At 34.2% G+C, this 15569-nt stretch overlaps 1 protein-coding gene and 1 long non-coding RNA gene across 2 annotated transcripts in view; one reads left to right on the plus strand and one right to left on the minus strand.

Annotated features, from left to right (window-relative positions):
* LOC137491554 (uncharacterized) overlaps nt 1-15569 on the minus strand; it is a 73780-nt gene that overhangs the window by 56132 nt on the left and 2079 nt on the right. The gene's annotated exons all lie outside the window — the stretch shown is intronic.
* The window catches only part of metap2a (methionyl aminopeptidase 2a), a 76915-nt gene that overhangs the window by 50281 nt on the left and 11065 nt on the right, over nt 1-15569 (plus strand). The window contains exon 3 of the mRNA NM_001100054.1: nt 14644-14709. Coding sequence (NP_001093524.1) covers nt 14644-14709 — 66 coding nt within the window. The remainder of the gene's footprint in view (nt 1-14643; nt 14710-15569) is intronic.

The following is a 15569-nucleotide window of genomic DNA, read 5'->3' on the forward strand; positions in this document are numbered from 1 at the left end:
ACGGTCCCGGGACGTTTTTCGGGAAACCGAAAGTCGGATCAGTCGGAAAGGATATAGCAACTCGAGTCAGAATAGTTCGGAGGTCTGACCCAAGTTTGATGGTCATAGCTTGAATGGCCTAGGACGAGATAGAGTTTAATTTTTAGTCTCAGAAGAAGAATAATATAGAATAATAATAATAATAAGTTTAATAGGATAACAGTAGTCTGGCTTGCTACACAAGCCAGCCTAATAATAATAAGTTTAATAGGATAACAGTAGTCTGGCTTGCTACACAAGCCAGCCTAATAATAAAAATAATAATAAGTTTAATAGGATAACAGTAGTCTGGCTTGCTACACAAGCCAGCCTAACTAGATTCTTAAAGTTTGAGAACAAACTTTGAGGCTGGCTTGTGAAAGCCTGACGGTAATAGTTTATTTAAACAGTTTTAAAAAGTATGAAAAGATAGATAGATAGATAGATAGATAGATAGATAGATAGATAGATAGATAGATAGATAGATAGATAGATAGATAGATAGATAGATGTTGTTAGCATGATTCTAGCATGAATTAGCATAATGTTAGCATGATTCTAGCATGAATTAGCATGTTGTTAGCATGATTCTATTATGAATTAGCATGTTGTTAGCATGATTCTAGCATGAATTAGCATGTTACTAGCATGATTCTAGTATGAATTAGCATGTTACTAGCACGATTCTAGAATGAATTAGCATGTTACTAGCATGATTCTAGCATGAATTAGCATGTACCTAGCATGATTTTAACATGAATTAGCATGTTACTAGCATGATTTTAGCATGAATTAGCACGATTCTAGCATGAATTAGCATGTTGTTAGCATGATTCTAGCATGAATTAGCATGTTACTAGCATGATTCTAGCATAAATTATCATGATGTTAGCATGATTCTAGCATGAATTAGTATGTTACTAGCATGATTCTAGCATGAATTAGCATGTTACTAGCATGATTCTAGCATGAATTAGCATGTTGTTAGCACGATTCTAGCATGAATTAGCATTTGACTAGCATGATTCTAGCATGAATTAGCATGTGACTAGCATGATTCTAGCATGAATTAGCATGTTACTAGCATGATTCTAGCATGAATTAGCATGTTGTTAGCATGATTTTAACATGAATTAGGATGCTACTAGCATGATTCTAGCACGAATTAGCATGTTGTTAGCATGATTCTAGCATGAATTAGCATGTTACTAGCATGATTCTAGCATGAATTAGCATGTTGTTAGCATGATTCTAGCATGAATTAGCATGTGACTAGCATGATTCTAGCATGAAATAGCATGTTGTTAGCATGATTCTAGTATGAATTAGCATGTGACTGGCATGATTCTAGCATGAATTAGCATGTGACTAGCATGATTCTAGCATGAATTAGCATGTTACTAGCATGATTCTAGCATGAATTAGCATGTGACTAGCATGATTCTAGCATGAATTAGCATGTAACTAGCATGATTCTAGCATGAATTAGCATGTTGTTAGCATGATGGATAGATAGATAGAGGTAGATAGATAGATAGATAGATAGATAGATAGATAGATAGATAGATAGATAGATAGATAGATAGAGATAGATAAATAGATAGATAGATAGATAGATAGATAGATAGATAGATAGATAGATAGATAGATAGATAGATAGTTAGAGATATATAAATAGATAGATAGATAGATAGATAGATAGTTAGAGATAGATAGATAGATAGATAGATAGATAGATAGATAGATAGATAGATAGATAGATAGATAGATAGATAGATAGATAGTTAGAGACAGATAGATAGATAGATAGATAGATAGATAGATAGATAGATAGATAGATAGATAGATAGATAGATAGATAGATAGATAGATAGTGTGCGAGCATGAGTCAAACAAGCCAACCCCCGCCTCTCTACGATGTTCTGATGCTGAGATATAGCTGCTGTTATATCGTTGCTAGGTTAGTCCGTTTTGTTGCTATGGAGTTGATTGACAGCTTAGACTGATGATGTATCAAAGCTTCTTGCCAGTATGAACAGTTAAAAACAACCCCCATGTCTCTATCACACTGCAGCATGACAATATCAGTCTGAACCTCTTTAATGGCAGTCTATGGGACAGTTGCTAGGGTGCAGTATCTGGTTGTTAGGGTGTGGCTGGAAGGTTAAAAGGCCATCAGTGATTGGCTGCTGGCTAGACTGAGTTAAATGAGCTCAATCATTAGTCTGTAGGACAGTCTGATGCAGAGTTATGAGCTCACAAAGTTTGATCCCATGTAAAGTCAATGAGAGTCTTTTGCAATGGAAGTCTATGGGACGGTTTCTAGGGTCCAAAAGTGGTTGCTAGGGCGTGGCCAGAAAGTTTAAAGGTGATCAGTCATTGGCAGTTTGATAGTCTGAGTTAAATGAGCCCAGTTAGAAGTCTGTGTGACCTTCTGATGCGGAGTTATGAGGTCACAAAGTTTGATCCAATGTTACGTCTATGGAATTTTTCCGACGGTCCCGGGACGTTTTTCGGGAAACCGAAAGTCGGATCAGTCGGAAAGGATATAGCAACTCGAGTCAGAATAGTTCGGAGGTCTGACCCGAGTTTGATGGTCATAGCTTGAAAGGTCTAGGTGGAGATAGAGTTTAATTTTTAGTCTCAGAAGAAGAATAATAATATAAACTAGATTCTTAAAGTTTGAGAACAAACTTTGAGGCTGGCTTGTGAAAGCCTGACGGTAATAGTTTATTTAGTTTAAACAGTTTTAAAAAGTAAGAATAGATAGATAGATGATAGATAGATAGATAGATAGATAGATAGATAGATAGATAGATAGATAGATAGATAGATAGATAGATAGATAGATAGATAGATAGATAGATAGATAGATAGATAGATAGATAGATTAGCATGTTATTACCATGATTTTAACGTGAATTAGCATGTTGTTAGCATGATTCTAGCATGAATTAGCATGTTACTAGCATGATTTTAGCATGAATTAGCATGTTGTTAGCATGATTTTAGCATGAATTAGCATGTTACTAACATGATTTTAGCATGAATTAGCATGTTGTTAGCATGATTTTAACATGAATTAGCATGTTGTTAGCACGATTCTAGCATGAATTAGCATGTTACTAGCATGATTCTAGCATGAATTAGCATGTACCTAGCATGATTTTAACATGAATTAGCATGTTACTAGCATGATTTTAGCATGAATTAGCACAATTCTAGCATGAATTAGCATGTTGTTAGCATGATTCTAGCATTAATTAGCATGTTGTTAGCATGATTCTAGCATGATTTAGCATGTTACTAGCAAGATTCTAGCATGAAATAGCATGCTACTAGCATGATTCAAGCATAAATTAGCATGTTGTTAGCATGCTTCTAGCATGAATTAGCATGTTACTAGCATGATTCTAGCATGAATTAGCATGTTGTTAGCATGATTCTAGCATGAATTAGCATGTTGTTAGCATGATTCTAACATGAATTAGCATGTTGTTAGCATGATCCTAGCATGAATTAGCATTTGACTAGCATGATTCTAGCATGAATTAACATGTTGTTAGCATGATTCTAGCATGAATTAGCATGTTGTTAGCATGATTCTAGCATAAATAAGCATGCTGTTAGCATGATTCTAGCATGAATTAGCATGTGACTAGCATGATTCTAGCTTGAATTAGCATGTTGTTAGCATGATTCTAGCATGAATTAGCATGTTCCTAGCATGATTCTAGCATGAATTAGCATGTTGTTAGCATGATTCTAACATGAATTAGCATGCTACTAGCATGATTCTAGCACGAATTAGCATGTTGTTAGCATGATTCTAACATGAATTAGCATGTAACTAGCATGATTCTAGCATGAATTAGCATGTTGTTAGCATGATTCTAGCATGAATTAGCATGTGACTAGCATGATTCTAGCATGAATTAGCATGTTGTTAGCATGATTCTAGTATGAATTAGCATGTGACTGGCATGATTCTAGCATGAATTAGCATGTGACTAGCATGATTCTAGCATGAATTAGCATGTAACTAGCATGATTCTAGCATGAATTAGCATGTTGTTAGCATGATGGACAGATAGATAGATAGATAGATAGATAGATAGATAGATAGATAGATAGATAGATAGATAGAGGTAGGTAGGTAGATAGATAGATAGATAGATAGATAGATAGATAGATAGATAGATAGATAGATAGATAGATAGATAGATAGATAGAGGTAGGTAGGTAGATAGATAGAGGTACATAGATAGATAGATAGATAGATAGATAGATAGATAGATAGATAGATAGATAGATGGTGTGCGAGCCTGATTCAAACAAGCCAACCCCCGCCTCTCTACGATGTTCTGATGCTGAGATATAGCTGCTATTATATCGTTGCTAGGTTAGTCTGTTTTGTTGCTATGGAGTTGATTGACAGCTTAGACTGATGATGTATCAAAGCTTCTTGCCAGTATGAACAGTTAAAAACAACCCCCATGTCTCTATCACACTGCAGCATGACAATATCAGTCTGAACCTCTTTAATGGCAGTCTATGGGACAGTTGCTAGGGTGCAGTATCTGGTTGTTAGGGTGTGGCTAGATAGTTAAAAGGCCATCAGTGATTGGCTGCTGGCTAGACTGAGTTAAATGAGCTCAATCATTAGTCTGTAGGACAGTCTGATGCAGAGTTATGAGCTCACAAAGTTTGATCCCATGTAAAGTCAATGAGAGTATTTTGCAATGGAAGTCTATGGGACGGTTTCTAGGGTCCAAAAGTGGTTGCTAGGGCGTGGCCAGAAAGTTTAAAGGTGGTCAGTCATTGGCAGTTTGATAGTCTGAGTTAAATGAGCCCAGTTAGAAGTCTGTGTGACATTCTGATGCGGAGTTATGAGGTCACAAAGTTTGATCCAATGTTACGTCTATGGGATTTTTCCGACGGTCCCGGGACGTTTTTCGGAAAACCGAAAGTCGGATCAGTCGGAAAGGATATAGCAACTCGAGTCAGAATAGTTCGGAGGTCTGACCCGAGTTTGATGGTCATAGCTTGAATGGCCTAGGACGAGATAGAGTTTAATTTTTAGTCTCAGAAGAAGAATAATAAATATAACTAGATTCTTAAAGTTTGAGAACAAACTTTGAGGCTGGCTTGTGAAAGCCTGACGGTAATAGTTTATTTAGTTTAAACAGTTTTTAAAACTATGAAAAGATAGATAGATAGATAGATAGATAGATAGATAGATAGATAGATAGATAGATAGATAGATAGATAGATAGATAGATAGATAGATTAGCATGTTATTAGCATGATTTTAACGTGAAATAGCATGTTGTTCGCATGATTCTAGCATGAATTAGCATGTTACTAGCATGATTTTAGCATGAATTAGCATGTTGTTAGCATGATTTTAGCATAAATTAGCATGTTACTAGCATGATTCTAGCATGAATTAGCATGTTGTTCGCATGATTCTAGCATGAATTAGCATGTTGTTAGCACGATTCTAGCATGAATTAGCATGTTACTAGCATGATTCTAGCATGAATTAGCATGTACCTAGCATGATTTTAACATGAATTAGCATGTTACTAGCATGATTTTAGCATGAATTAGCATGTTGTTAGCATAATTCTAGCATGAATTAGCACGTTGTTAGCATGATTCTAGCATGAATTAGCATGTTACTAGCATGATTCTAGCATGAATTAGCATGTTACTAGCATGATTTAGCATGTTGTTAGCATGCTTTTAGCATGAATTAGCATGTTACTAGCATGATTCTAGCATGAATTAGCATGTTGTTAGCATGATTTTAGCATGAATTAGCATGTTACTAGCATGATTTTAGCAATAATTAGCATGTTGTTAGCATGATTTTAACATGAATTAGCATGTTGTTAGCACGATTCTAGCATGAATTAGCATGTTACTAGCATGATTCTAGCATGAATTAGCACAATTCTAGCATGAATTAGCATGTTGTTAGCATGGTTCTAGCATTAATTAGCATGTTGTTAGCATGATTCTAGCATGATTTAGCATGTTACTAGCAAGATTCTAGCATGAATTAGCATGCTACTAGCATGATTCTAGCATAAATTAGCATGTTGTTAGCATGCTTCTAGCATGAATTAGCATGTTACTAGCATGATTCTAGCATGAATTAGCATGTTGTTAGCATGATTCTAACATGAATTAGCATGTTACTAGCATGATTCTAGCGAGAATTAGCATGTTGTTAGCATGATTCTAGCATGAATTAGCATTTCACTAGCATGATTCTAGCATGAATTAGCATGTTGTTAGCATGATTCTAGCATGAACTAGCATGTTGTTAGCATGATTCTAGCATGAATTAGCATGTTGTTAGCATGATTCTAACATGAATTAGCATGTTACTAGCATGATTCTAGCATGAATTAGCATGTTGTTAGCATGATTCTAGCATGAATTAGCATAATACTAGCATGATTCTAGCATGAATTAGCATGTTGTTAGCACGATGCTAGCATGAATTAGCATGATACTAGCATGATTCTAGCATGAATTAGCATGTTACTAGCAAGAATCTAGCATGAATTAGCATGTTGTTAGCATGATTCTAGCATGGATTAGCATGTTACTAGCATGATTATAGCATAAATTAGCATGATTCTAGCATGAATTAGCGTGTTGTTAGCATGATTCTAGCATGAATTAGCATGTGACTAGCATGATTCTAGCATGAATTAGCATGTGACTAGCATGATTCTAGCATGAATTAGCATGTAACTAGCATGATTCTAGCATGAATAAGCATGTTGTTAGCATGATGGATAGATAGATAGATAGATAGATAGATAGATAGATAGATAGATAGATAGATAGATAGATAGATAGATAGATAGAGGTAGATAGAGGTAGATAGATAGATAGATAGATAGATAGATAGATAGATAGATAGATAGATAGGTAGAGGTAGATAGATAGATAGATAGATAGATAGATAGATAGATAGATAGATAGATAGATAGATAGATAGATAGATAGATAGATAGATACAGACAGACAGACAGACAGACAGACAGATAGATAGATAGGTAAAGGTAGATAGATAAAGGTAGATAGATAGATATATAGATAGATAGATAGATAGATAGATAGATAGATAGATAGATAGATAGATAGATAGATAGATGGTGTAAGAGCATGAGTCAAACAAGCCAACCCCCGCCTCTCTACGATGTTCTGATGCTGAGATATAGCTGGTGCCATATCGTTGCTAGGTTAGTCTGTTTTGTTGCTATGGAGTTGATTGACAGCTTAGACTGATGATGTATCAAAGCTTCTTGCCAGTATGAACAGTTAAACACAACCCCCATGTCTCTATCACACTGCAGCATGACAATATCAGTCTGAACCTCTTTAATTGCAGTCTATGGGACAGTTGCTAGGGTGCAGTATCTGGTTGTTAGGGCGTGGCTAGAAAGTTAAAAGGCCATCGGCGATTGGCTGCTGGCTAGACTGAGTTAAATGAGCTCAGCCATTAGTCTGTAGGACAGTCAGATGCAAAGTTATGAGCTCACAAAGTTTGATCCAATGTAAAGTCAATGAGAGTCTTTTGCAATGGAAGTCTATGGGACGGTTTCTAGGGTCCAAAAGTGGTTGCTAGGGCGTGGCCAGAAAATTTAAAGGTGATCAGTCATTGGCGGTTTGATAGTCTGAGTTAAATGAGCCCAGTTAGAAGTCTGTGTGACATTCTGATGCGGAGTTATGAGGTCACAAAGTTTGATCCAATGTTACGTCTATGGGATTTTTCCGACGGTCCCGGGACGTTTTTCGGAAAACCGAAAGTCGGATCAGTCGGAAAAGATATAGCAACTCGAGTCAGAATAGTTCGGAGGTCTGACCCGAGTTTGATGGTCATAGCTTGAATGGCCTAGGACGAGATAGAGTTTAATTTTTAGTCTCAGAAGAAGAATAATAATATTAATAATAATAAGTTTAATAGGATAACAGTAGTCTGGCTTGCTACACAAGCCAGCCTAACTAGATTCTTAAAGTTTGAGAACAAACTTTGAGGCTGGCTTGTGAAAGCCTGACGGTAATAGTTTATTTAGTTTAAACAGTTTTAAAAAGTATGAAAAGATAGATAGATAGATAGATAGATAGATAGATAGATAGATAGATAGATAGATAGATAGATAGATAGATAGATAGATAGATAGATTAGCATGTTATTAGCATGATTCTAGCGTGAAATAGCATGTTGTTAGCATGATTCTAGCATGAATTAGCATGTTGTTAGCATGCTTCTAGCATGAATTAGCATGTTACTAGCATGATTCTAGCATGATTTAGCAAGTTGTTAGCATGATTCTAGCATGAATTAGCATGTTGTTAGCATGCTTCTAGCATGAATTAGCATGTTACTAGCATGATTCTAGCATGAATTAGCATGTTGTTAGCATGATTCTAACAAGAATTAGCATGTTACTAGCATGATTCTAGCATGAATTAGCATGTTGTTAGCATGATTCTAGCATGAATTAGCATGTTGTTAGCATGATTCTAGCATGAATTAGCATGTTGTTAGCATGAGTCTAGCATGAATTAGCATGCTACTAGCATGATTCTAGCAAGAATTAGCATGTTGTTAGCATGATTCTAACATGAATTAGCATGTTACTAGCATGAATCTAGCATGAATTAGCATGTTGTTAGCATCATTCTAGCATGAATTAGCATGTGACTAGCATGATTCTAGCATAAATTAGCATGTTGTTAGCATGATTCTAGTATGAATTAGCATGTGACTAGCATGATTCTAGCATGAATTAGCATGTTGTTAGCATGATTCTAGTATGAATTAGCATGTGACTAGCATGATTCTAGCATAAATTAACATGTGACTAGTATGATTCTAGCATGAATTAGCATGTAACTAGCATGATTCTAGCATGAATTAGCATGTTCTTAGCATGATGGATAGATAGATAGATAGATAGATAGATAGATAGATAGATAGATAGATAGATAGATAGATAGATAGATAGATAGATAGATAGATAGTTAGAGATAGATAGATAGGTAGAGATAGATAGATAGATAGATAGATAGATAGATAGATAGATAGATAGATAGATAGATAGATAGATAGATAGATAGATAGATAGATAGATAGATGGATAGATAGTTAGAGATAGATAGATAGATAGATAGAGGTAGATAGATAGATAGATAGATAGATAGATAGATAGATAGATAGATAGATAGAGATAGATAGATAGATAGATAGATAGATAGATAGAAGATAGATAGATAGATAGATAGATAGATAGATAGATAGATAGATAGATAGATAGATAGAGTGCGAGCATGAGTCAAACAAGCCAACCCCCGCCTCTCTACGATGTTCTGATGCTGAGATATAGCTGCTGTTATATCGTTGCTAGGTTAGTCTGTTTTGTTGCTATGGAGTTGATTGACAGCTTAGACTGATGATGTATCAAAGCTTCTTGCCAGTATGAACAGTTAAAAACAACCCCCATGTCTCTATCACACTGCAGCATGACAATATCAGTCTGAACCTCTTTAATGGCAGTCTATGGGACAGTTGCTACGGTGCAGTATCTGGTTGTTAGGGTGTGGCTGGAAGGTTAAAAGGCCATCAGTGATTGGCTGCTGGCTAGACTGAGTTAAATGAGCTCAATCATTAGTCTGTAGGACAGTCTGATGCAGAGTTATGAGCTCACAAAGTTTGATCCCATGTAAAGTCAATGAGAGTCTTTTGCAATGGAAGTCTATGGGACTGTTTCTAGGGTCCAAAAGTGGTTGCTAGGGCGTGGCCAGAAAGTTTAAAGGTGATCAGTCATTGGCAGTTTGATAGTCTGAGTTAAATGAGCCCAGTTAGAAGTCTGTGTGACATTCTGATGCGGAGTTATGAGGTCACAAAGTTTGATCCAATGTTACGTCTATGGGATTTTTCCGACGGTCCCGGGACGTTTTTCGGGAAACCGAAAGTCGGATCAGTCGGAATGGATATAGCAACTCGAGTCAGAATAGTTCGGAGGTCTGACCCGAGTTTGATGGTCATAGCTTGAAAGGTCTAGGTGGAGATAGAGTTTAATTTTTAGTCTCAGAAGAAGAATAATAATATTAATAATAAAAATAATAATAAGTTTAATAGGATAACAGTAGTCTGGCTTGCTACACAAGCCAGCCTAATAATAAGTTTAATAGGATAACAGTAGTCTGGCTTGCTACACAAGCCAGCCTAATAATAAGTTTAATAGGATAACAGTAGTCTGGCTTGCTACACAAGCCAGCCTAATAAGTTTAATAGGATAACAGTAGTCTGGCTTGCTACACAAGCCAGCCTAATAAGTTTAATAGGATAACAGTAGTCTGGCTTGCTACACAAGCCAGCCTAATTAGATTACCAATATAAAACTAGAACCTAAAGTTCGTTGACGAACTTTGATGTTGGCTTGAGAAAGCCAACGTGACTGCGCCGGGGACTCGAAGGCAGTTGGCAGGAAGCACAGCGGTTGAGAAGTGGTTGCTAGGCGGTTGCTAAGATGTTGCTAAGGCATTCCTAGGTAGTTGCTAGGGTGTTCTGAGTGGTTTCTAGGCTGTTGCTAGGGTCCACTGGACTGTTAATCGGAAGGCCTCATTTACATTTTTGATCAAATCGAGAGAGAGAGAGAGAGAGAGAGAGAGAGAACTGATTTGTTCAGGTTGTTTAATGCAGATCACTATAGTATAGTTAGTATTTATAGTATATATTATAATCTGAACAAAATTACATTATAATAAATATCATATGAAGAAAAATATTAAATTAAAATACTAATGAAACAATAGCACATACATTTAGTTAATTTGTCTTTTATTTAATCAGTCTTATCAGTTTTGCAGTTAATAAAGAGTACAGTCAATTTACAGTAATTTGCAGCGTTATATATATAGTTATATAGTTATATATACAGTTTACAGGAAGAAAATCGCATTAAATACAATATTAGACCATCTTCATCACGTGGTTAATTCTGACCAATGACGTTGTTTCACCCCACTGGCCACTAACACAATGTTATAATCGTAATATTTAATTGTCATCACCTGGGTGATTTTATTTATTTTTTTGGTATAGCATAGGCCAAAAGCTTGGCTTTCATTGTCATTATCACAAGTGAGGAGAAGGCTTTTTTGCGGTACAGAATATTCTGTTTTGAAAGAAATATCTGAAGTAAACTTATGTTTTTGCCAACATAAAAGGGGGATAAAAAATAATCCTTATAACCCTAACCATAAATGTGTGTGTGTGTGTATGTGTGTGTGTATATATATATATATATATATATATATATATATACACACACACACACACACACACACACACACACACACACATATATATATATATATATATATATATATATATATATATATATATATATATATATATATATATATATATATATATATATATATACACACACACACACACACATATATATATATATATATATATATATATATATATATATATATATATATATATATATATATATATATATATATATATATATACACACAGTTGAAGTCAGAATTATTAACCCCCAGTTGATTTTTTTTTCCCTTTTTTAAATATTTCCCAAATGGTGTTTAACAGAGCAAGGAAATTTTCACAGTATGTCTGATAATATTTTTTCTTCTTGAGAAAGTCTTATTTGTTTTATTTCGGCTAGAATAAAAGCAGTTATTAATTATTTAAAAACCATTTTTGGGACACAATTATTATCCCCTTTAAGCAATTTTTTTTGATAATCTACAGAACAAACCATCGTTATAAAATAACTTGCCTAATTACCCTAACCTGCCTAGTTACCCTTATTAACCTAGTTAAGCCTTTAAATGTGACTTTAAGCTGTATAGAAGTGTCTTGAAAAATATCAAGTCAAACATTATTTAATGTCATCATGGCAAAGATAAAATAAATCAGTAATTAGAAATAGGTTTTTAAAACTATTATGCTTAGAAATGTGCTGAAACAATCTTCCCTCCATTAAACAGAAATTGGGGAAAAAATAAACAGGGGAGCTAATAATTCTGACATCAACTGTATGAATATATATATATATATATATATATATATATATATATATATATATATATATATATATATATATATATATATATATATATACAGGGCTCGAAATTAACTTTTTTACTTGGTAGCACCGGTGCTCCCAACTTCAAATATTCAGGGGCACCAAAATAAATTTAGGAGCACCAGAAAAAATTTAGGAGCACCCACCAAAAATGAATGAGCACTGCTGCAAATTGCTTTTTAAGGGATTTATTGTATTTTAAAACAACATCAATAGGACTGACAAAAACCAGAAACAACTATCTAACTAATGCTGCGAAGACATTGATATTTGTGTGCAATAATTCTAAAATGAATGTCTAATAATTAGGCCATAGAATATTAGTGATGATGAAAATGACAATAATAGTAACAATGAATTCCATTTCTCATTATGATACTGCCTTGAATGTGCATGAATGTAGGTTATCTGCTATAAAAAGTCTGTTACTTTATATAAAATAATTGTATAGTTTGCATCAAACAAAAATGAAGCATTGCAGTAAGAAATATTGATTTTGTACTGCTGTTTTTATATGCATGTCAATTTAATAAATAATATTTCTGCTACAAAACAAACAAAAGATTATAATAAATAATTCAATTCAATGATGAAAGCTGCAAAGCAGTCATCAGTAAATAAATAAAAAAATTATATACACCTCAAAAAAGAATAGACAAAAGAAAGAAAGTAAAGTCTCACTTCTATCACTCTTTAAAAGTTTTGGTTTCAGTTTGTGTCAATTTAAAGGTTCAGTCTGAGATGATCTTCATTTTTCTGTGTTTGTGGAAAAGCTGGCGAGTCAGCCGACCCAATTTATGAGCAGGCAGAGCAGGATTCTTGCACTAACCATCGGCGCGATACTGGTCTTTGTTATGAGCCGCAGTTTCAGTGATCTCAGCTGGTGGATCATTATTCACCACGTGACGTGTCACGATCTCTCTCATCTACACCTCAATTTTAGGTGGGGTTTGCAAACCTGTGTGCTTTAAGTTTTTACTCTTCAGCCGTTTGCATTTCCCGTGGTCATAAAAGCTCCTTCCCTGTCATCTGACAGCGGAATACCTTGAGTGATTGACAGCTAATATGAACCAATATAGCGGCAGGGAAGAGCGAATCAGCACGTTTTTACAAAAAATCAAAACAGGTCGCACTACAACCATCTGCAGTCGCACTAATGCGCCCAAATATGTTATGAGGTCGCATAGATTAATTTTCAGGCGCATATGCGACCAAAATGGTCGCAATTTCAGCTTCAAATGTTGTAACAAGCACGTCTGAAATGAGCCCGAATTTCTGTAGATTCAAAACAGTCAGCACGGATATCCCCGCCTCTTAAAGGGCCAGTACTAAATTACAAAGGGCTCAAAAATGGTTCTCTGGCGCCATCTCGTGGACACGCTTTGAGTCTGAATTTTACAAATTTAATATAAAAAAAATATTTATAGAAAAATTGTTATTTATAATTACACCAAATAAATATGATAATTATCTTCAATTTAAAGCACATCTTTTGGCCAAATTTGAGGATTGTATACTTTTTTATAAGCCCCAAATACTCGATTGTAATATTTACAATTTTTTAATACAAAAAATTTTTAATTCAAAAACTACAAATCTTATCGGCATGAGGACATACAGCAACCATCTCATGGGCAATAGACAGCTTTTGACCAAATTTGGGGCTTGTAGCATCTAAGCCCTGGGAGGAGAAGCGATTGCTTTTTTTTGGTCAGAAGCCGGAATAATAATAAGAATAATAATAATAATAAGAATAAGTTTAAGTAGCATTACAGTATGTTGGCTTTCTCAAGCCAACATAATAAATCTCTGTTGCATATTCAATACATTTATTCACATTTGGTTTCTACCATTTTATTTATATTTTCATTAATATTTGAGTGATTTTGTTGTGATTTTTGTTCCATATATAATTGTCACAAACATATTTAAAAAAAAAATAATATTGGTTTACATGCTACACTAAATAAAATTTAGTAAACTATATTTAAATATATATTTAAATATATATTTATACAGTTGAAGTCAGAATTATTAGCCCCCCTGTTTTTTTTTACCCCAATTTCTGTTTAACAGAGAGAACAAAAATTCAACACATTTCTAAACATAATAATTTTAATAACTCATTTTTAATAACTGATTTATTTTATCTTTACCATGATAACAGTACATAATATTTGACTAGATATTTTTCAAGACATTTCTATACAGCTTAAAGTGACATTTTAAAGGCTTAACTAGGTTAACTAGGCAGGTTAGGGTAATTAGGCAAGTTATTCTATAACTTGATATATATTTTATTTTATTATATATATATATATATATATATATATATGTATATATATAATTTCACATAGATGTATTAATTGATTGCTCTAAAATAATAAGCATATATTCTGAGCTTTGATTATTGGCACTAATTATTCATTATAACTAATTGCACTCGCTAATCATGTAAACTTCATTACAGATGGTGAGGAAGCTGATAACACTTCAGGCAAAAAGAAGAAAAAGAAGCCAAAGAAGAAGAAAGGACGTAAGTTTCTATTCTCCCGTCCTCGTACATTGTGTTCCTGCAGGGCCAGAGTCAGGGCAAATATCATTGGCTGCCGGTGTGTCCTTGCTCTTTGCTGATTGGACGAGATGTAAGATAATGAGCGCTGAAGTGAAATGAATGGTGATCAGTTAAGTGTGTCTGATGGTCCGGGACAGAGGTGTGAATGGATGAATTTGTGCTGCTGTTGATGTGGGCAGGAGAGTGTTTCATCGCCAATGCAGTACACTGGCGTGATGCCACATCATCGTGCCTCTGAGTAAATCCTGCAGTGCAGACTTGATTTCACAGGAGGATTTTCATCCTGTCCTAAGTGTCACCTAAGGCTTTGTCATTAATTTGCAGATATTTATCAGTGTTGCAACATAAAACGATCAAGTCAGCATGAGACATTGACTGTTTTAATGTAGCTTTGTAATTTTATGTTCAAATATTTTATAATGCTATTACATAAGATGTTATTATAAGTTTATTGACACTAAAGCCGTCTGCGTTGTCATATTATTCCTGCTGTAAGTAAATGCAGCCAATATTAATGCACAAGTACATAAGGAATGTATGTAAAGTCTCAGTATTCATTTCTTAAAACACTTCAATAATTCCAATACTTTTAAATTCAAAATACATTGATAAATGTATGTATAAAATATTATTCAAGTATACTTTTTATAAATAAATAAAATAATAATAATAATAGCAAGAGAAATCAAAATAAGATAGGATATTAATTATAAACATGACAAATCGTGATATTAGCCATGGAAATATGTATTGTGATCGTGATTTTTGAAAATGATACATATCTTTGTAAATGTTTATTATTACTATTTGTTGAGTCTCCC

Source organism: Danio rerio, chromosome 4 (genome assembly GCF_049306965.1).
Source record: "Danio rerio strain Tuebingen ecotype United States chromosome 4, GRCz12tu, whole genome shotgun sequence".
In the NCBI taxonomy this organism is placed as follows: Eukaryota; Metazoa; Chordata; class Actinopteri; order Cypriniformes; family Danionidae; genus Danio; species Danio rerio.